The following is a 23,807-nucleotide window of genomic DNA, read 5'->3' on the forward strand; positions in this document are numbered from 1 at the left end:
CTTAATCCCAGCACTCAAGAAGCAGAGCCAGGCGGATCTCTGTGAATTTGAGGCTATCCTGTCTACAGAGTGAGATCCAGGACAGGCACTAAAAGTATACAGAGAAACCCTGTCTTGAAAAACAAAAACAAAAAAAAAGTGGAACTCTTTAATAGGGTGAGGCTCAAATTGAGTTTACTCTACCCATGTATAAGACATGCCCTATTCTTACAAGGAGAATAGTTTTCCAAGGAAAAGAATATGTGAACTACTATTGTAACCTGAGGGAGCTAATAACTTCTACCTTTTTTTTTTTTTACATGTGTGCTCTTGAATCTAGCAATTATCCAAGTGTCCTTTCAACATCACTAAAAGTGCTAGTTCCTAACGCTAGTGTTGAAAGGGAGAAAGGATGGTTCTACTATTAAATTTACCATTGGGAATGAAGTCCAGGTCCTCTTATTAACCATGAGACTGTTATATATGGAGTGATTAAAGCTAGTGTGGTCTTTAGCCAAGGAAATAGCCAAGCTCTGAGGATTGCTTTTGTTGAGTTGGCAGGGGTGGGAGGAAGGGGGTGGCGGCACACAATTTCCTATGTGAATAGTTGCTGTTCTTCCTGGTTTTCTATATTGCCTGATATTCAAGTATAGTCTTTGCTTAGATAGTACTAATGAGAGGAAGCCTTTTTGTGTATAGTTATTTGTCCAATTACCCTGTTGGAAGCACTGTACCTCACCCGACTCTGCAGTTGATATATTCTAAGTGGCTTGAGACTGGGTCACATAAATTGGTTCACTTTTCCAGAATAATCCCTCTATGGGAGTTTAGGCTGTAGATATCAAGAAATCCTACTTTACTTATATTAGACAGTAATAATGAATCATCTTTAATCCTCATCAGACTGGTAAGTGGAAAAACAGTCATTCTATATTCCTTGTAATTTGTATGTATTCTAGTTTAGTAGAAATTGATTAGGTGTGTGCCACATGCTATGTAGCATGTAGCGCTTTCACTAAAATAGCAAATAGCCACGACTAGCCTTAGCTTACCACCATGCAGTAGCTTCCCCAAGAGAGAGCTTCTTCCTGTTTAACCTGTGCTTTTATTGCTTTCCTGTTCTGCCTTCTCATTGGCTCGAAGCCCAGCCACCTCACTTCCTCATCACTGCCTATCTATACAGACCTCCAGGTCTCTATGGTTGGTACTGGAATTGAAGGTGTGTATTACCTTGCTTGGCTGTGTCCTTGACCATACAGAGATTCTGCCTGCCATGTGATCGGATTAAGGACGTGTGCTACCACCACCTGACTTCTGTTTATGGCTTACTATGTGACCTCTGATCTCCAGGCAAACTTTATTTATTAACATACAAATAAAATATCACATTTCAGCACAAATAAAATATCACCACAAAAACAAGCAAAGAAACTATGATAGTCAAGTATTTAAGGCATTTATGTGGTACAGCAACTTCCATGTTGCTCTTATAGGCATATTTTAGACCAGTAGTGCAAGTTGCAGGAGGATAGCTTCTAATCATGATTCAGATTTCGAGCAACTGTTCTGCCTCAGAGAGAATGAAGTTCTTATCTCTGGTAGAGTTTAAATGGAAGTTCTTCCCACTCTGCTGTGGGAAGAGATCCAGAATCCATACTAGACTTTAGTACTGTGACTTCAATCTTTGGTTTGAGTTTGATAATAACATCTCTTTTGTTTTGTGGATTCCATGGAAGAGCATGTGAAAATTTTGGAATGTTTCCAAAGTTTTTTCCCAAAATCATTTATAAATTGTCCATCTTTTCTCTTGCAGGAGAAAATGCAGAAGTTTCCATGGATGTTTCCCTGGGTTACCGTGATGATATGTTTTCTGAATGGACTGAAATGGCCCATGAAAGAGTACCACGTAAACTCAAATGTACTTTTACATCCCCCAAGGTAGGGTACCTTTTTTGCTGAGTTGACAGTGTTTCTTTCTTGGCATGGAGTAACACCAATCAAGTGATTTTTGATGTCGCATAAGGGACAGAATGTTATCATTTTCTTTTTCTGAAGTGAAAGAAAGGCTATACTCTCCACTGAAGAAATTCTTGATCATGCTTTTTCTCATCTGTTGTCTTCATCTTAGTTGTTCCTGAAGGACTTGTGTAAGATCAGACAAATTTGATCCTTCTTCTAGCATTGGTTTTTTAAAACTTTGCTTTTGCCATTAAGTGTAAGGACAAAGTTAGTAGTGAGAATGGCAGGTAGAAGCCTATGAATACCATGCCTAGCATACATAGCCTTATATTTTTAATCTAAATTAAAGCATGGATTTGGAATAAAACATATGTGGCCCCCATTCCAGGTTCTGTCACTAACTCAGTGTTCACAATCAAGCTTTATAATTGCTCTATTTTTTTTCTTATGCAAAATGGAAAGATAATGTATAGTAACTTTTGGGTTTTTTTGTTTGTTTGTTTGTTTTTTGTTTTTTTTGTAAGAACCAGAGGAAATCATGAACACCTACATGTACAGTGGCTTTATAATTTAACATTATGTCTGAGACATGCTTGTGAGTCAAATGCAATGTTAACAAGATGGGCCACATAGACAGAAAGTGACAACTGTAACTCTCATAGACAAACTCTACCCAGCATGCAAGTACATGTTGCAGTTTGTTTTCTTGGCTTTCATTATACAAATGTGGTTTGAGGACCAAGGGCATCAGTGTAAATTGTGAGCTTATGGGAAATACAGATTCCCAGGCCACACTTAAAACCCATTATTTTCTGCTGATACGTAAATAAATTATAAATAATAGAAGTTTATTTGGGCCACACGGTGGTGGCACACACCTTTAATCCCAGCACTCGGGAGGCAGAGACAGGCGGATCTCTGTGAGTTTGAGGCCAGCCTACAAAGCGAGTTCCAGGAAAGACACAAAGCTACACAGAGAAGCCCTGTCTCAAAAATACAAAAAAAAAAAAAAAAGTTTATTTGGTTCATACTTGTAGAAGCTGTCTACAGTCCTGACACTGGAATCTGTTCAGGTTTTTTATAGTACACTAAACATAGTAGGAAGGTAATCATACCCATATGGGAGAGGAGATGGGCTTCAAAGTGGGCTTCACATAGCAAAACTTCTCTCTTGATTACTAACCCATCTTCACAATGACAGCACTAGTTCTTTCATGAGAGCAGTACGCTATGACCAATTCATGATAACAATTGAATTTCAATATTTTTATTGACAGGGACATTCAAGCCATAATAACTCCTGACTCAAATCACAGGAGAAAAGACCAAAGACTTCATTTCAGTGCACTTTGAACTCATCCTCTTAGAATGAACAAAACTTGAAAAGTCCTATCCCAGGCCTTTTCTTTGCTGACTGTCTAAATATAGAGTTCTCTCCTAAACAGCCTTAAAGAATTATTTTGTGTAGGTTCTTGAAGGTAATTTAATAGGTAAAATGAGAGGGATCTAAAAGCTGGAGGAAATAGAGACATAGTTAATATTTCAAATTTTTTTATGAAGTTGAGGAAATTTTCCTTCTATATGTGATGCTGGTTGTATCTTTCAGAGGAGAGCCTGGTTAAATGTAAGTTTCAGGGCTTTTGGATACAGAAAATTTTATCCACATAAAAAGAAGTTGTTTTTCACTTTCCCTTACACATTGGGAGGTATGTGTGGGGGCGCTGCCTGTAACTGCTTCTCAGTGACAGGAGCTTAATTATCTTTATGATGTGTTGATCTCCTTCTCAAAAGAGATCAGACTTTGAAAGGTGTGAAGAAAATGAATCATCAAATCTATGCATTTTGATTATGGTAAAGTTTAATCTTCATTCTGAAGATTAAATGAGAAATTGCTTTAAAGCTCTACAGTCTCTAGTGGATTGTGAAGTCAAGAAAAAAAAAAGTCAAGTTGCTACCTGCTGTAATTTGCCCTAATTAGTCAGTCTTTTGCCAGAGTTAGGGGAGAGGAGGGAGGATGGGAGGAGGGGAAGGCAGGTGGGAGGCAGTGGAAAGGGGGGAAAATAAGAATATTGTTTATCTTAAGAGCTATAAATACTGGTAGAGGTAGAACTTTAGAAAGCAAAACCAAAGCATGGTACACATACATATATGCAGGCAAAGTACTCAATATACATAACATACAAATAAGTAAATACATTAAAATGGAAGGAAGGAAACAAGGAAACAAGCAAACCCTCCAGCCCCTAACTGCATGTGGTGAATTTGACATTAATCCTGCTAAGCAGCTTGAAATTTATTTCCATTAATTCCTACAGATTTGTATTTCTAGAATTATTTGTAAGTAAAGGAGGAAACAGGAGTTCAAGGGCAGAGAGACCATTTATATAGGAAGAATCCTCCAATATGCATCCATTGTTTAGAAAGAAGCAGAACTCTTTACACAAAATTATTTTACTTTTAAAATCTTATTTGCCACCACTAATCAACTGGTGATGTCTGACAAAACCCTCATACTTTAAAAGAGAAGTTTTCATGATTCATTACTGATGCATGTCTAGGCTAGAAAGAGATTGACTAGTCATGTTTGACTAGGCAAGGAAGGGAAAAAGAAAGTAGAAGTGCATGAACTGTTTATTTGCCAGTTTTATTGCACCTAATCTATAAGTGTCTCCTGTTCATTGTATTCGGGATTAGTACAATATCCTGACTGTCCAGTAAAGAGGTCCTGCCACCATTACAAAAGGTGCTGAATCCTTTCTATGCTAACCTATAGACTCCTGCTCATCTTCTCACTGGATTCTCTACTAGTTATTTTTCTCTAATTTTACAAATTATTAATACCACATGAAACAATTTGGAACTAGGAATGAGAAATAATTCACCTCTATTCACTCATTCAGGACACATCAAGTTTTCCTGAGTGTAGATCTGATATTAATGACAGACTTCCAGTTACTTAATTGGAAAAAATCTCTGCCTGCTACAGCTCATACTTCTGCACATCATGTTCACCTCCCATACCCACCGTTAATAGGCACATCACATACACAGGATGCTTTGAGATGTGTACAGAATTTATTTCCCCACTACCACACAGTCTTTCTTAAATTGTTAGGAAGTTCAAGAGGCTTTCTTGGGTACTGGGCTAAATTTCTATTTAGTTACATTTTCAGCTGTCTCTTGCCATTTTGGCTGTTGGGTTGTTAGGAGGTTCAGGTTGGGTGCAGAAAATTCTGAAGGAGCATCTCTAGCAAATTAATCCCATCATTCAAGGCACTGTATGCAACTTCTCTCTCTTTTTTATTTTGTTTTTAAAGACATTTTTAATTGTTGTGTATGAGCATTTTTTCTGTATGTATGTAAGTACACCACCTACATGGAGTCTGTCTTAGTTTGGGTTTCTATTGCTTTGGAGAAACACCATGACCATGGCAACTCTTATAAAGGAAAACATTTAATTGGGGCTGGCTTATAGTTTCAGAGATTAGTCCATTATTATCATGGTGGGACATGACAGCATTCAGGCAGACATGGTGCTAAAGAAGACGCTGAGTGTCCTACATCTTGATCTGCAGGCACAGGGCATAGCTTGAGCATGGGAGACCTCAAAGCTCAGCCCATAGTGACACACTACCTCCATCAAGGCCACACCTACTCCAACAAATCCACACCTTCTAATAGTGCCACTCCCTATGGGGGCCTTTTTCTTCAAACAACCACACAGTACATGGAAGTCAGAATAAGGTGCTTTGGGGCTCAAGTTATAATCAGTTAAGCTGTTGTGTGGATGCTGAGAATGGATTTTGAGTCCTCTGCAAGAACAGCAAGTGCTCTTAACTGTGGAGCCATTTCTCCAGCACCAATATACTGCTGCTTTACTTATTATTTTTGGGTGGGGGGGGGGAGTCAGATCAATAAGAGGAAGATAATTTTAACTTTTTATATTTCACTGTGAAAATAATTAGCCGTCATTTAGATTGTGATGGACTTCAGCAATGGCTTTCCTCCTGGACACACAAGGAGTCTTTGGAGGTCTCTTAGGAGTTCCGTAAAATAGTAGACCAGAGAGCAGTCTGGTGTAAAGCTCTAATGTGGATTCTAAGTCTGAGAAAGGTATCAAAGGACAGAAGAGATCTCTACTTTTTACCTAAATTTTTTTTTTGGTTTTACTTCAAATGGAACTGATTTCTCTCTCTCTCTCTCTCTCTCTCTCTCTCTCTCTCTCTCTCTCTCTCTCTCTCTCTCTCTCTCTCTCCCCCCTTTCTCCCTCTCTCCCTCTCTCCCTCCCTCCCTCTCTCCCTCTCTCTCCCTCTCTCCCTCTCCCTGTCTTCCCTCCCTCCATTTCTGTGAAATAGTTCAGTTGACACCAAGATTCCAGGATTCCTTGTTTATCTGTGCCTTTAATGTGCACCTTAACACATTAGCATTTTAAAAAATAATGATAGGAGCTCAATGCAAATTAATGCATATAGTTTTGTAAATAGTAATCTGCCTCAAACCATCTAATCTCTTTCCAGACTCTAGAGCATGAAGGTCGTTATTATGAATGTGATGTCCTTCCTTTCATGGAGATTGGGTCAGTGGCTCATAAGTATTACCTTCTAAATATCCGGCTACCAGTGAATGAGAAGAAGAAAATCAATGTTGGGATTGGGGAGATAAAGGATATTCGGTTGGTGGTAAGTAAGTGTAACTGAACCAACAGACTGTGCCCTTGAAGCAGCAGTCAAGAATACAGTATTTATATATGTGTTAAAAGAGCTCTGTCTTAGTTCTTCCATCTCTTTGCACATATGGGGCCCTGGAAGCACATGGGAAGGAAATTCTTTGTTTGTCCTGCCATCTATATGCTTATCTGTTGGCTTATCTGAGAATTGGGATTAACAACATAACCATGATGGTCAAAATGCTAAATTAAAATGATTTGTATTGATTTATTTAATTGTATGCATGATTTTTAATATTAATATTTTAATTTTAATGAGTTCTTTAAGAGTTTTGAGTTTCATAATGTATTTGGATCATATTTGGCCCCCCAACTCTATCCAGATCCATGTTTGGATCCTACCCTCCCAACTTTGTGCCATGAAAAAACAAACCAAACCAGACCAAACCAAAAAACCTTCAAGACCAATTTGTACTACCCAAAATATTATTGGGTATATGGTCTTCCATTGGAGCTTGGTTGACTTACCAAGGACTGCACTCTTACATAAAACACCATCCTTCCTTCCCCAGTTTCTAAGTTGCCAATTGCTCTGTGGCTAATAGTAGGGTTGTGTGCCCAACTCTCCTCTCCATGCTGTGATTTGGTCTGGTCAGGCTTGTACAGGTTTTGTGCATTCTCTGACAACTGCTATGAGTTCATGGGTACAGCTGCCTTGCTGTGCCCAGCTGCTGCTTTCTTGAGGTTATCCACCTCTTCTGGCTCTTTCAGCCCTCTCTTCTGAAATGATCTCTGAAACATAGGAAGAGAGGTATGGTCCATTTTCCTTTAGGGCTGATAGTTCAACATCTTATTCTCTTCACCTTGGCTAGTTGTACATCTCTGCACCTAGTATTTTAAGTGGTCTTTTTGTTAAGATCACCAAAAGGCCATATTTTTAGACTGATAATTCAACATCTACATACAGAGAACATGGAATAATTTAGCTGACTTTCAATTTGAAGCTTCACCCCTAATGGCTAGCATTCATAGTGCTAAAAGGTGCTATGTATAGTACTGGAAGATAAAAAATAATTGTCAATCTCAACTAGCAAGCTACAATAACGACTTTCTTGCAAGATATGTCCACTGGTGGAATAGTGGCACAAATGTTATATGAATAACTAACCACTTTCTGATGATTTAAGGCATGCTCCATGGGATGGCACACATGCCTGACACTATTAATGGTGCCAAGAACCTGAGAATGAATACATCGTGGGCCCTGGGGAAAACCTACTATTGTTATTCTGCTAAAGGAACATAACAATAAAAAGATTCCTAATGAGATATTGTTATACCTATAGATGAGTGCATCATTCAACCTTTATCAGGGAAGTGTCTTCTTGCAGTAAATGGTAATTAACACAGAGCGCCTCAACTAGACAACATTCAGAGAATGAGATACTTTGGAATGCTCACCTCTAAATGGATGTCTTTATCACATCCCTCCTCTCAAGGCTTAAGGGTCTTTATGGAAGAGAGGATGGAAAGATTGTAAGCACTAGAGTGGTGTATAACTTCAAGGAAACATAATTTTACAGACACAACAGGACAGATGCACACATAAGCCCTGTACACGTTAAATCCAGGCAAAATCTCAGCACTGAAGAGGGGAAGTGAACACAAAGTCCTGTTCCTAGCCAAGAAGCTATTCATTATTTATATTTGCTATGATAGGGAAAAATCAGTTTTCACCAATGAAATGACAGACACTGTGTATATCAACCACACTCCAGAGCAGGCCTCATGTACAAGAGTAGTTGGCCACCACAGATTAGACTCCATATTTTATTTTTTGTTTTTCTGTTTTTGCTTGTTTTGTGGGATTTTTGTTTTTGTTTTGTTTTTTTTTTTTTAAATAAGAGGAAAAGATCAAAAGTAGCGGGGGGAGGGGGGGCAGGAGGTAGGGAAGGATCTGAAAGGAGTTGGGGGAGGAAAGCATATTGTATGAAATCCTCAAAAATAAATAAAAACATAAAAGATAAATCATATGGGGAAAAGAAAAAATAAGTAGAAGCAGCTGTTTTACTTTGTTTACTGCTCAAGGTGTTCATGGTGGTACAGACAACCATGCCAACATGCCAGGGTCCTGGCACAGGCAACCTGAAACTGGAGTTCAGTGCCTTAGCCTCTCTCCATGGATGTGGTGGGCTTTGTAATTCCTTAATTGGTCTTAAGATCACATAAAATTATTGTCGTTACTTCTAAGGTCATAGTATGATCTTGATTGCATAACAAGCAAGATAAGAATAATTAACATGTTTTTACCATGAGTCACAAATGTTAGTGAGAACAGTGATGATTTAAGTTCTTTCCATGTTATTTGTTTAATGAAGGGTATAGAACATAGCATAAAGAGGCCACATTTTAAATCAAAACTCATTCAGATGCACATAAGAAAATTAAAAAGCAAATTAAAAGTACATGTAAAGATACAGAGAAACATAACAATTATCTGTAATGACTTGTGCTTTTTGCTTTTGTTTTTTTAATTAATGACATGTTATGAACATAATTTGAATTTACTTTCCAATACTGCTTACTGGACCTATGTGGTATCTCCAATGTTGAATGAAGACCCTACAGAAAAATCTTTGATTATATTCTTAATCAATCCCTTGGTATAGCATGGCCCATTTTTATGATTTTTCAGTGTATTGCTATGATATCTGAGGAGGAAACAAAGGGTATATGAGGGCAATACCTTCTGTAACTATGAACATTTTTGAGTAGGCAAACTGTTTGCTCATCTGTATTTAGTTGTATAAAAATAACACTAATGTATATTCATCTCCAAAATTATAATTGGTTTCTGTCTAGGGAATCCATCAAAATGGAGGCTTCACTAAAGTGTGGTTTGCTATGAAGACCTTCCTCACACCCAGCATCTTCATCATTATGGTGTGGTATTGGAGGAGGATCACCATGATGTCAAGACCCCCAGTGCTCCTGGAAAAGTAAGAACTGATTCAGATCACGCTTAGAAAATGCTAATTTCCTATAATCTGCCATACTCCTATTTTGTGTGTCTGATTCAAGAAGCCAGTGTGTGACTTCAGCTAGTGAACTGATTAAGAGTTGTCATGAACTCTTCATGTCTCCTTCAGATTTCACATACAAATTATTCTTACATCTTCAGAGTGCTCCTCCTCACATTGATGTCTTTGCTGTTCTTCCCCATAGTCAGATTTCTCTTTTAATGGACCTTTCTCTGTTAGTGGATGAACTGTTTCACTCTCAACTGAATTCAAACCCTCCCACACACAGGAAGATGTTCCTGTAGATATAGTCTTTTTCTTTCTCACATCAACATCTCCTTTTTTGCTGTCTTATTTCTATTAATATTACATATACATATACTATATCATGAGAAAATGCTTTCTTCTAAAATAATCATGCCATTTTCTCCTTTTACAAGAATCCTCAAAAATCTTGCCCACATATATGCTCCAGTTCTCTCTTGATTCCACTTTAATATTGATTGATCTCTGTGGCATTTTACAGTCTCATGAATCACCTCCACAGTCCAAATCTAATGGTTGGTTTCTAGTCTTCACCTTCCTTGGACTCATGAGCAGCATTCTGCATAGCTGATCACCCTCTTTACTTCACACAGCCTTACTGGTTTTTGCTTGTTAGTCTCCTTTTCTGACCATCACTTAGTCTTCATTACTTTTCCACATCTTTTTAGCCTCTTACACCATTGAACCAGGGCAGAGACTTTGGATTTATTTTCTTTATTAGCTCTGCTTTTTCCAAAGTGATCTCTGGAAATTAAAAATTATTGTGTGATGATTCTTATTTTACATATTTGTCTTAACCTCTCCCAACTCTAGATACAAACATCTGAGCTATTTATTTAATATCTTCTCTTACATTGAAAAATAAATGTAATACAAAGAATACTTGACTACTTTCTGCTGCCACCTATAGCTCTCCTAGGCCTCCCCATATTAATGAAAGACAACTCTTCTTTTTTACTTGCTGGACTGGAAAGAAGGAGGCTACTTAGTATTCTACTTGATATTCACACTTGTATCCAATCCCTGTGAAGTCTTACTGTCTCCATTGCTACCATCCTAATCTGATCACCCAAATCATTGCTCAGCTGGATTATTAGAAGCACATCCTTGAGCTATTTTATTTACTACAATCTTTTCACCAAAATCATCTGTGTTCCCTTTAAGTGTCAGTAAGATCACTCCACTCTCTGCTGAAAGCTCTCCACTAGCTTCCCCTTGTCCTATAAACTCCATTGGATCTTATCTCCTGTTCTCTGCAGCACCTGTGATGGTGCTCAAATGCCTTACATTCTAGGCTTTTACCCCAGGGCCTTTGAACTTGTTGATCTTGTATCTGTAATAGTACTTCCCAGTATCTTAATACTTCATTTCCTTTAAGCCCTGTTTTGATATTTCTCATTGCAGTGTTTTGTTTTGCGCCCTCCATTTCCCTGTGTAAATTGCTCTCCATCCTCTTTCTATTTTTATCTTTCTTTATAACTTTAAGTTAATATTTGTTAAGTGAATGAATGGTGTAATTCTATTATTTTAATTTTTTATTGGCTTGCTAGTCTCTTTTAAGATTAACTTTATATGTTTCTTCATGAGCTATTCCTATTTTATTTCTCTGCTTTCATGTCCTATCATTTCCTAAGATGTGCTACATGTAGATCTGTAAATATTCCTGCCTCTTCCAAGCCTCTCTACATCCATTTAGACTCTGCTCTCTGACCTTTTCACCTTCATTTCCTCAACTCTTTCTGCACTTAGTTTCTGTCTCTGTAAGCAGCAATCCTGGCAGTGTTCTGAGCCTCTAAACTGTGATGATGTTGCTTACCAATTTATTCTAATGCCTCTTCATCTGTCTTTCCCATTATATGCAGTTCCCTGAGTGAAAACATTGGTCTTTCTCATATCTGTATATGTAGCCTTAACAGTATTCTTGGTACTTTGTTTATGGCTTATAAGCTTATGTATCTTTTGAATATGAAAATTATTTAAATAAATCAGAATGGCATTTTAATAAATAAGGGGCAAGTAATAGTATAGTGAGGAAAAAGCAAAACAAGTAGCCAGTTGTATTTATGTATAGTTGTATAGTTTTTATTGAAACAAATATGCTTACACAATTAACACTTGCCAAGGATATCACAACAATAACTAATGTTGTATATTCTTAATGATTGGGTCAGTGATATTATAAAGACGTAAGATAGTACAGTTATACTAAAGCATATGTATTTAAGAAGGCAATGGGGTTAAAGTGTGTATCTCTCAGAGGGCTCTATTTAGTTATACAGAAGTTAGAGATGCAAACTAGGACATTTTGTATCCCAGGGTGGAAACTTAAAATGAATGCTAAGAAACTGATCAATTGGCTAAAGTCTGAATAAATAACATCTCAGTTCTCAAAATTGGCTTCAGATGTTTAAAGTCTGCCCTTCAGAGTAACCTGGATCTTCTGGGTATTTTCTCAGAGTCATCTTTGCCCTTGGGATTTCCATGACCTTTATCAATATCCCTGTGGAATGGTTTTCCATCGGATTTGATTGGACCTGGATGCTGTTATTTGGTGACATCCGACAGGGCATCTTCTATGCAATGCTTCTTTCCTTCTGGATCATCTTCTGTGGCGAGCACATGATGGTGAGAACTCCTGGGGAAGGGACATCTGTGTGTTCATAGATGCTCTGAGAGCGTTGCTGAGCTGAAGCCTGCCTGCTTATGCCTCTCTTAAGCTATGGGGAGGTAAAAGAAATGAGAGGCCACAGTTTGAATTCTATCGCTGCAGATTCACATTCCTTCTTCACTAGTAACTTGGTGAGTGTTTTGAGGCAAGTACTCTAATTTCAGGCCCCTATTTTGTGAAATGTAGTGGAAAGTCTTAATGTATAGCGTTTTTTTTTTTTTTTTGCTGTTTCATTTTAGAAAAAAATGTGATAATTTAATGGAAGAGAAATATATGAAATCTGATCATTATTTTTATTTCTTGTCCTTTGACTTCCCTTCTGCTTGCCCCGGCCTTAAGAGCAGGCTAACTACCAGGGAATGTGTTCATACCTTTTTTCCAGCTAGCAGCTTGACCAAATGACCTAGTGACCCCTTTTACCCAAGATAATGACCGCTTTGTGTGGCCTCAAATTCTATTTTAAGAGACTATGTGGTGATATTGTGTTCCCCAATATATTGTGTACCCTAATAAAATTATCTGGGGTCAGAGAACAGAACAACCACTAGATATAGAGACCAGAAAATGGTGGCACACATACCTTTAATCCTAGCATTCCAGAAGCAGAGATCCATCCGGATCTCTGTGAGTTCAAAGCCACACTGGAAATAGCCAGGCATGGTGACTCACACCTTATATACCTTTCTGCTTCCTGCCATCACTTCCTGGAATTAAAGGTGTGTGTGCCACCATTTTCTGGCCTCTATATCTAGTGGCTGTTCTGTTCTCTGACCCCAGATCATTTTATTAGGGTGCACAATATATTGGGGAACACAATATCACCACATGGCTGGGTTACCATAATAAAAATAAAAATGACATTGTCCTTACATTGTGGCTCAGATGTAGTTATATCAGTAAGAACTTTGTTTTCAAGTTAGACTTCAGAAAAGGTGGTTTAAAATTGTTTATTTAAATTACATTTATTTATTTGTGTGTGTGTGTGTGTGTGTGTGTGCGTGCGCACGCACGTGGAGTTCTCTCCTTTTACTGTGTGGGTTCGTTCCAGTGATTGATTTCATGTTGTCAGGCTTGGTTGCAGATGCTTTGATCGATTGAGCCATAGTGCTTGTGCAGGGGCTATTTTAAAATTTCATTATGAATGGATCATTAAAATCAAATCTCTGAAGCCAGTTCCCTATGCAGGAGAATAGTGTAAGAAGAGGGGAATTTACCGACAGCCAAATTCCATCCTGAAGGGTTTTGCAACATGAAGGCTTCTCCAGCAGAGATGCCCTGGCAATGAAATAAGCACAGCAGGGCCCCAAAAAGGGTGATTGTTCACAATAAAATGGTAAAGGCCACCATCCATACCTTCACGCTGCAGCTAAAAGTTTTCCTGTGTCCTGCCTGGTCCCACAGCTGCTCAGACCCAAGTAAACACACAGAGGCTTATATTAATTAAAACTGCTCAGCCATTAGCTCAGGCTCACTACTGACCAGCTCTTACACTTAAACTCAGCCCATTTCTGTTAATCTATGTGTCACCACGTGTTCCATGGCTTTACCTGTGTGCCATTACATGCTGTTCCCTGGACGGCGGCCTGGCGTCTCCTCACTCATCCTTCCTCTTCCCAGAATTTTCCTCGTCTGCCTGTCCCACCTATACTTCCTTCCTGGCTACTGGCCAATAAGTGTTTTATTTATCAACCAATCAGAGCAACACAGTCACAGCATACAGAACATCCCACAGCAAGAGGCTGAGATATTTCTTATATATGTTTTCTTTCACTGCCCATCAAAAGGAATATTCCATGGTGGACTTTTGGCAAATGCAGGAGGCTTAAATAGGATTTTGAGTTTTAGGCTAACCTGGGCTATATCTCAAGACACTCACTGGAAAGCAGGTGGGGGAGGTGGAAAATTGTTTCTTGTGATGATGAAGATAAGAAGATAAATGACATAATGAAGTATAAACCTTAATGTCTTTATTCCTTGGTGATTGTTTTACCTTTGTAAACAAAAGTTATCAGCTAAACAACAATTTATTAAGTGGGCCAAAAATTTTCCTAAAATCATTCTCTGTTATCCCACATTGCTTTGTGCATTCTTATTGATAGCCCCAGTGAATGGGGTTTGTGATGAATGTTCTCCCTCAGCTGACATGAGCATTGAGAGTTTTATCTTTTTGTTTCTAATGCTGTGATCTATCCCGAACATGGTAGGTGATTAGCTGGATCACCTATAGAATAGCTTTGCTCTTGTCCTTCTTCAATTTATTTTTTCTTAGGATCAGCATGAGCGGAATCACATTGCAGGGTATTGGAAGCAAGTTGGACCAATTGCTGTTGGCTCTTTCTGCCTCTTCATATTTGACATGTGTGAGAGGTAAGCAGTTATTGGAGTCACTCCAAGATGAAATGTGCCATTATGTGTCCACTTCCATCTTTCTGGGGGGAGTTTTGTTGTTGTTGTTTGTTTTTCAAGACAGGGTTTCTCTGTATAGCTTTGTGCCTTTCCTGGAACTCACTCTGTAGCCCAGGCTGGCCTCAAACTCACAAAGATTCACCTGGCTCTGCCTACCATGTGCTGGGATTAAAGGCGTGCGCTGCCGCCGCCACCACCACCACTGCCGCCACCACCACCACCACCACCCGGCCTCTGGGAGGAGTTTTTAAATGAAGAATGGTGGTTGGGGGTACATGGGATGAAATATTGAAGAGATCATATCCTCAGATGAAGTCTGTGATTAAATCAAAGGCTTATCCCTTTATACATGCAAAGTGCTTGGGCTCATCATATTCTAAAGCTCTACATCCCCTTATACTCTCTGAAGTTTAATTTCTAAATATAGTACACCATCACCCCTACCACACTCCCCATGTCTTCATCCATTGTTCCAGTGTTAAGGGAAAGCTTTGCACTGCCTTTGTATTTCATTTTCCATTTTGTTTGTTTTTGTTTTTATAGAGGAGTGCAACTTACAAATCCTTTCTACAGTATCTGGACTACAGATGTTGGAACAGAACTGGCTGTATCCTTCCTTCATAAATTTGAGGCTTCATTTTTCTCTTCCTGGCCTCCATGATAATTTTCTGTGGCTCAGTTGATACTCTATGTATGAACTCAGCCAGGGTTTTGGTCCTCAGACCAATAACAACAATTAGAGATAAATAATGAGAAGAATTACTATGTGCTGTCAGGCTGTGAAAGCAGCCAAAGAAGGAGCTTGCAAGCTCTCCCTGTGCCATGGGTTTCAGATCCTGTTCAAAGTTTCTTGTCTGAAGTATATCCTAAATCATCTATTCTGTAAGGTGTAGCAGCTTCTTCTTAAGCCATGGATGCACTTTCTGGCTCCTAGAACAGAGGTCACCTGTGTGGGAAGGAGTATTCTACTGTAGAAAGTTTGGGACCAAAGTCACCATTTTGCAAGCCTTCTGTGGGAAAACTGGGGTCTGAGGTCACTTGTATGCAGGACTTCCATGGTAAAGCCAGGCCTTTGTGTGAAGCTTTGACAATAGTTTAACTGGATAACCACCTCCACAATGGCAATTGTACAAAATGAACAATTGCAACCTCTAGTTCAACCCTTTTATTTTACACAGAGGATGAAGGGCAAGGGAAGCAAATAAAATTTCAAGTCCTGCACCAATTAACCATTTTCTCTTTATTCCAGGGTACTGTTGGTCATAGGAAAGAAGGAAGAATTGCATTAAATATACTACTTAACGAAAGGTGGATGTAGAGTTCATACCTGTCAAAGTACTGGAAAAACATAGGCAATTTTGGATCCAGTTGTTAGAAGAGAGAGGAGCTACAGTCTGTTGTCTGCTGTTCCTGACAGTTCACTCTTGTATAATATTAGAGGGACCAGCCTTGATATTATACATCCCAGAAGCTCAGGAGAGAGAACTACTAACGGCGAGGACTGTTTTTGGGAAATAGAATCTCAGCACACCAAGCTCTATAGTCCACTTGCTTTAATTCCTCTGGCATAACATCCTATTTACATAGCTTCAGTTCTGTTCTTGTGCCTAGCTCCTTTCTTGCCTGATCTCTCTCTGTATTTATCTATTGCTCCCTCTAAGTTTTATCTTAATTCTCTCGTCTTAATTCTGCCTCATCTAGGTCCTTTTCACCTTGTTCTTACCCAGCTAGGACTTCCCCATCTGACTCTTCCTCATCTTCCATCTCGTCCACATGTACTCTCTGGTCAAAATCCTCCTTATCCCTCCCCATTCTCTGTCTCTTTGTCCTCCCATGCCCTGGGAGTCCTGGTATATGTACACTTACAAGCAGTTATCCCTTGGCAGTGCAAAGCCAGGCTTCCAGGGTCAAACGGAGGGGCGATAAGAATCACATAGAGGGGCAATAACCATTAATTATCATTTGCAACCCCAAAGGGAAGTGACCAATGGGGAAATGAATTAACTAAAGGCTAAATTTGGGTAATATCTAAGAAGAGGGATCTTATGTGCTCAACTATAGTCCTAAACGTGATTGGTAGAAAATGTTAAGAATCTATAAGTTGCTAGGTTAATGGGAGAAAATAAATTGCCTTATTTTTTCTTGTGGCTCACATCTATCTAAGCTATCTGCCGTTTTTCTGCAGGGTGGGGGAAAGTATGCACGGTTGCTGGGAAACCTGTGTACAGCTAGATGCCTCTAATGATAGTTAAAGGGAGATCTGGAACTAGAGGTAAGATTTGGGAAAGGAGGAAGTTAAGTTTAATTGGCACATCCACCAGGCCTTCTCAAAGGGGTAGTCTGGATGCTTAGAGAGTACAGAGGTATCTGTGATAAAGTACTTTCCTCCGTCTGTGGATGGACCTGGCCAGATGCTGCCAATGACGATAATTACAGGGAGGCTTGAACTGGGGTTCTGGCTGACCATAGCTGTCAGCACAGAAGGTTCTCTAAATATTCCTAGAAGTGGTTAAGTAAGGAGTTAGAGGTCTATAAAGTTAGTAAGGCTGTAAGAAAGGAGGGTCTGAGCTAAATTGTGTAAAGCTATTACTTAATGTCCACCTGACCTAGGTAGGCAGTGTCTCCTTGTGGAATTTACCTTAAATTAGGAGACTTGCATGTGGACTGTTATTACTGTTAGTCCTTGAAAGTGGCTAAGGGAGATATATGATTCCAGAGGAAGCCTTTCCTGAGGCTGTTCTCCAAATACCTTGAATGTGTATGTCCAGAGAGTGATCAGTCCACACTGTTAGTGCTTCTTAGGGAAAAATCAATTGGGAAAACTATGAGGGCATAGATGATTTTCATAACAGAATACAGCTGATATATAACAAGCCAAATAACACCAAAAGCTCCTTGGAATTTGGCTTCCTCTGGAGCAATTCCTTGATCACTCTAGGTAGTGACTTTGCCATAACCAGCTGAGTTTTTATGATATATTCCTGGGGCTCACAGCAGTTCACACTGCTCTAGATCTTGCTGTGTCTCACAGTCTGGGCTCTAGTGGTAGGTCTCAGAATTTCCCTGATGGGTGTACTATCTGGATCCACAGTCCCTGCCTTTACTATATGTCCTCCAGGCCCTTGACAACCCCCCTTTCATTTGCTATTGAACTTGCTCCATTTATACATTCCCCAGGGTATTTCAGTCTTCTTCTTAGATAAGTCCAAGCACAACACAGTGATTTCCAAGCATGTTTACACTTGTTTTCTGATTCTAGCAAATCTGATTAGGTATATGTAGGGTGGGACTTGGGCATCTTTATTTGAGCTCTTTCATTGATTTTAAAACAGCTTCCCATTTAGTAACCAGTATCCACTATACTAGTGAGTTTCAATTCACAACACATTTGAATCTCCTCAAAACATGCTTGAAAGGTAGATTCTGATTCACTAGCTCTAAGAGGGACCCAACTCTATTTAGTAAAAATAGACTACAGTTTTTCTCTTTTTCTTGGCTTAGAACACTGTTTGAATATTCCCTTCTCTGAAATTGTTGTGTCAGAAAACCCCAATCATTGGTATCAGAATACCAGGTTTTAATAGTAGTACCTTCCTCAAAACCACTTGAACACTTGGAGACAATGTTGAGTGTCACCAACACAGCTGGGAGGAGTTCTGTGCCCTCTTAGAACATGTTCTTGGCAAACCTACTCTTTCCTTCACTGTACACTTGCAGATGGCTTTCATCATTGTGGCAGGGATCTGCCTCTGCCTCTATTTTCTGTTTCTGTGCTTCATGGTATTTCAGGTTTTTCGAAACATCAGTGGGAAGCAGTCTAGTCTCCCAGCCATGAGCAAAGTCCGGAGGCTGCATTATGAGGTAAGCAGCTATCTTGGCTCATTCTAGAGCTGATGCTCATGATCGCTAACTGGATGTGTAAACACACAACTCTGGAAGTTGAAAGTTTTAGTTTCAAATACACATTAAGGAGACATCAAAATGAACTGGCTAGTAAAAGTGCTTGTCACACAAGCCCGACAAGCTGAGTTTATTCTCTGGAACTCTCAGTCAGAGAAAACTGACACTTGAAATTTGTTCTCTGACCTCTACAAACTCACTGTGGCATGTGTGTGCCCAAAGTCTCACCTCTCCCTCTTCCCCACCCCCTGTGTGTGTGCCTGTCCATAGCATACACACACACACACACACACACACAAATAAATAAATAAATAAATAAATAAATAAATAAATAAATAAATAAATAAATAAGCAAAATAAGTAGACATTAAAGACTTCTCATACAGGGTCCTGGGACAAATAAAAAGGCACCCAAACAACTATTTCCTGAAGTTTTCTGGGGTGTAAACATGTTCTCTTAGTAGTAAGATAAAAACTTGCCCAGTGGGTTCTTTAGGAAAAACTTTTGATGGAACCTAGGTGCTTACTGTATGGGATGGGATACTGAACTACATAGAACTGGCTTAGCTTGGGGTATGGTTTTCCTCCTAACCCTTGCAGATTTTAGCCCAAATAATCTGCTTTCCAGACTCAAAGAAAAAATACTGTTGTTTGTGTGTGTATATGATGTATGAGTGAGTATGCATGTCACAGCACAAATGTAGAGATCAGAGGACAACTGTGTAGATTCAGCTCTCTACTTTGTCTTTTACATGGATTTAAGGAATTAAATTAAGGTTACTAAATGTGAGTGGCAAATACCTTTATCCTCTGAGCAATCTTTCTGACCCATGCTTCCCAGATTCTTAGTACTCCACATTCTCTAAAATAGCCAGTGGGTGCTCAAGTAGAGTTCAGTAGTCTGCTTCTAGGTTGTATTAGTTATTCAAGAGAAACACCTAGCCTCCTCCAATCTCTGATGAAGGTGACACATTGACTAGATTCATTGCTTAAATGGCTTTTTCTGTGAAGAGAGGAGAAACTGCAGAATCATGGAGCACAGCAAGTCTACACAGAAGACATCTTAATCACTAGGCACCATTCCTTAAATCCTGATTTTTTTTTTTTTTGGAAACAAAAAGCACTTTCTCAAACTTGTCTGTTTCCAGAGCTGGAGTGAAAAATGAGAACATTCAACTCACTTTGATTAATATATCCCCCTCTCCAAAAAAAAAAAAAAAAACTGGAGAAATTTTATTATAACTGAAGAAAACTTTTATTTGGTAACTTTGAACCCTTGTGGAGAATTATATAACCTATTTATCAGGGAACTTGTTAGCTTAGTGACTTGTTGTGAATGTAAATTCCTAGGCTCCAGCATCATTGTTTCATGAGATATAAGAACATAGAGAATATTTTGCCTAAGAATTTCCTCTGTGTGTGTGTGTGTGTGTGTGTGTGTGTGTGTGTGTGTGTGTGTGTGTGTGTATGCAGAGAAAGAAAATGAATATATTAAACCACTATTCCTGTCTTTCCTAATAGGGTCTGATTTTCAGGTTCAAGTTCCTCATGCTTATCACTTTGGCCTGTGCTGCCATGACTGTTATCTTCTTCATCGTTAGTCAGGTGAGTAAATCCTAAGCCTTCTCAGGAGATCTTGCAGAGCTGCTGAGGACAAAAGCAGAGAGGCTTATTTTGTTTAGCTAACTAAGCCTTGTTTGTTTAGATCACTCCAGCATGGAACTTTACACAGGCTGGTGACATAGACTGGCTTTCCCGTTCCAATCCTACCTTGTAGAAAGTTGCTAAATAGACAAACCTATAGCCATATTGAAGAGATATTTCATTTAAGGGAGCAAACGTTTCAAGACCTGTGGCATAACACTGGCAAACATGTAATAATTTGATTGGGTCATTACCTTGCATTAACAAAGATCCCTTGACAGGCCTTTATCCATTCTATGTGATAATTACATTGCTACCTAAATATGAACATAACTCAAAAGTCCCACTGATAGAAACTTATATGTATACTATTTCTAAAACTCAAAGTTGGATGTATTTTTAAAATCTCAAAAATGATGATTATAATTTTAAAATATTGATTACTTACTTTGAAAAGTGAAAAAGTCTATCTAAAATCTGATATGTTATGCACATATTAATCAGATGGGTTTCACAAAGTTCTTCTGAGGTAAGTAGGATAGGAACTGTTAGCCATGTTTTCAAAAATATAATTCCCATGGCTTCTGGAGTGTTTTCATATACTCTGTTTTCCGGAAATGTATTAATTTAGTGGGTTTTTTAGACTTTCTTAACATTAACATTAATTTTTTTCACTGTACAATAGTAGTATATATAGAAGTGATATTGCCAAGTATTTAGTAGAGTCCCTGGTGTGTCATAAGCATGAACAGCTGTGTTAGTAACTTACCAGAATGCATTTAAGTTGGAGACTAGAACTTAGTCATTCTGGATCTTTTGCTGTATCTATTTGGACAGCACAGAGCAGCATTCTGGTAGAGCCTTAGGAGAAGGGTGATTTATCTTTTCATCTGCTAGCAAATTCTCTTTAGTTCATCAACTCTGTGTAGATTCCTTTGACAATCTAGTGAAGCTATGGTTCTCTTCTCAGAATGCTTCTAATGAATAAGTAAAGTAAAATATTTTCTATTTCAAAGGAATCATATGTATACAATTATATATATTTAATTATATACATTACAGATAACTCATACTTACTGTAAATATATCCTCAGCACCTACTTTGCACAAAAATGACATTTCATGGGTAATGCTAACATCATAACAATTTCTTTTGTACATTCATAACTAAAGGAAATATCAACTTCAATTAGAAACTATTGAAAATAAGAATACTTTTTTCCCCTGCTCAGTTCAGACACCTTTAATTCCATCCAAGGGAACCACAAGTTTTGAGCCTCTAGCTCCCACTGGGGTATATTGGGTTTCTGGCTCTGTTCAAGGTTGACTGCATGTAGAAATAAACAATATACCTACATGTGTTTGCACATTGTTCAATCCATCTTCTTTTACTTGTAATAGGAGTGTGTTTGTATCAAACTGTTTATAAAACCTTGGAAACTTCACTCCAAATACAGTAAAGCTGTTGCTAATTCTGAATACGTTCTTTCAAATTTTTTATTACATTTATTTGTGTGTGTGTATCACATGTGCCACAGGAGTCAGTTTTCTCCTTCCACCATGTGGATTACAGAGATAAAACTTGGATTATCAGTCTCATCGACAAACATCTTTATCAGCTGAGCCATATCTCTGGCTCCTGATGCATCTTTATGAAGTTAAGGCTCAAATACTCATATTCAAGCAAAGGCTTAGGATTTGGGTTAGGCTTGACTCCACCTTTGTCTAGTTTCCTTGTGTGGTCACTGCTTCCTGGTTCCTCCAGATGCTCAGCAATATGCTGTTGTTACACAGCCTCCTGAATTCCTTGGCTGAGAGAATAGGGAACCCTCATTCAGAAGTGAAGTCTCCAGTAAGATATACCATGTTCTCAGGAACATGAAAGGGAAGAGAACTTTCATTCCTGAGGTCTGCCTCTGCTCTAGTCCTCTCATACCCACTTTGGGGCCACTGAGTTAACTCTGCAGAATTCCTTCCACCTGAATTCTAGAGAGAGTAATCCTCAAGATGGCTTTGCTTTGCCTGAATTTAATCATGTACATGTTTTACTGTTGCACATTTTAAAGTGGTAGAAGCTGTCTTATGACCAAATTTGCAGCTTTTCTTTGCACAATAAGATTAATTTATCACTAGCACAGTATTGGGCTCAAACCTGCTTTTTATATTAGCTGCAATAGTCAGACGAGTGTATTTCAACTCTAAGGAGGTATGATGTCTTTGAATTCCTTTAGCATCACACATTCCTCCTACTGCTTTTTCTTTTTCTTTTTTAAGGTTTATTTATAGATATCTAAGACATTTTCCTGCATAACTCTCTGTGTCCTGATACTGATAATATAGTCATCAGAGGATTTATTTTCTAATATCATTTTGGAATGTCATAGCAATGAGCTTACCTGAAAGAAAATCCCATTGGGTCACTTTTGAAATGGATCTCAGCATTAGGTAAAAGGAATGTTTTTAAAACTCCCATTATACTTGTTGGGAGAGCTTCCATTTAAGCCCCATGAAATATATGTGGGGAATCTTGCCAGTATATTGAAGCGCTGATGCCAGGAATGAAAGGCACATAGGAAGCTGTTAGAATGTGTTGACCTTGAAGCTTTGTAACTAGGACTGAGGTTCAGTCTTTAATGCCTGCTATTTTAATGGTTTGAGTCACAGCAATGAAGAAATGCTGCGCCAGAGTCTGGTCTTTCAGCCCTGTTCCTTCTGGAAGAGAGAGGTGTTTAGTGTAGAGGTGGTGTTAGCAAGGAATAGAAGTATAGTGCAGGGAAGAAGGTTACCAACCTTCACTGAAGACCTGATATTCATGCCAAGATACATGTAGTAAGCTCCCAGAGAACCTGTTCCCCAGTTCTGTTGTTGATGTGTGATCACTTCATTCTGTGGCTTAGACTGATGTAAGGAAATGTTTCCTATAAGAAAGCCTGTGTTGGGAGTTTGGAAATCTTGTAGTTACTGGAATACTAGCTGTCAAAACTACTGGGTATAAAGAGATTTGTCCTCACTTGACTGCAGGGGTATAAATTGGTCCCTATACAGAAGGAATCTGTTGACACATAAAATCAGAAAGAGGGAATAGTATGTAGAGAGTGACATGGTTTTAATTTTTGGTGATAATGGTATTGCAAATACTTGTTTTCTCTTTGAAAGTTAAAATAGGAAGGGCTACCCGTGTAACTTGCTATTGTAAAAATTTGGATCTACAAGGTCTGCTCTGTTGAGGTTGCTCATTGCAGTTCATGTTAGTGGGAATGTGCTCAGAGTTCAGTCTGTCTAAAGCATGAGTAATTGAGAAAACATGGGGGAAAACACAATCCAGTTTCTAAACCCTGGGGTTATAATACCTATGTGATTAATTTTTGCAGTTTACCTCTTTGCCCACCAGGAAATAAGCATTTACAGATATAAGTTCAGTCTACAGGTACTTAAGTAAGTGTATTCTAAACAACATGTATACCCCAGAACAAATCAAAAAGGGCACTAATCTGTTATTTTCTTAAGACAGGCTCAGCTC

General features: G+C 38.6%; 1 protein-coding gene across 1 annotated transcript in view; it reads left to right on the plus strand.

Annotated features, from left to right (window-relative positions):
* Wls (Wnt ligand secretion mediator) overlaps window positions 1–23,807 on the plus strand; it is a 106,108-nt gene that overhangs the window by 61,570 nt on the left and 20,731 nt on the right. The window contains exons 3-10 of the mRNA XM_052730502.1: window positions 1,793–1,917; window positions 6,456–6,617; window positions 9,467–9,603; window positions 12,126–12,294; window positions 14,607–14,704; window positions 15,287–15,350; window positions 18,461–18,604; window positions 20,165–20,248. Of these exons, the coding sequence (XP_052586462.1) occupies window positions 1,793–1,917; window positions 6,456–6,617; window positions 9,467–9,603; window positions 12,126–12,294; window positions 14,607–14,704; window positions 15,287–15,350; window positions 18,461–18,604; window positions 20,165–20,248 (983 nt within the window). The remainder of the gene's footprint in view (window positions 1–1,792; window positions 1,918–6,455; window positions 6,618–9,466; window positions 9,604–12,125; window positions 12,295–14,606; window positions 14,705–15,286; window positions 15,351–18,460; window positions 18,605–20,164; window positions 20,249–23,807) is intronic.

This window comes from Peromyscus californicus, unplaced genomic scaffold, assembly GCF_007827085.1.
Source record: "Peromyscus californicus insignis strain IS unplaced genomic scaffold, ASM782708v3 Scaffold_9__1_contigs__length_137607984, whole genome shotgun sequence".
NCBI lineage: Eukaryota > Metazoa > Chordata > Mammalia > Rodentia > Cricetidae > Peromyscus > Peromyscus californicus.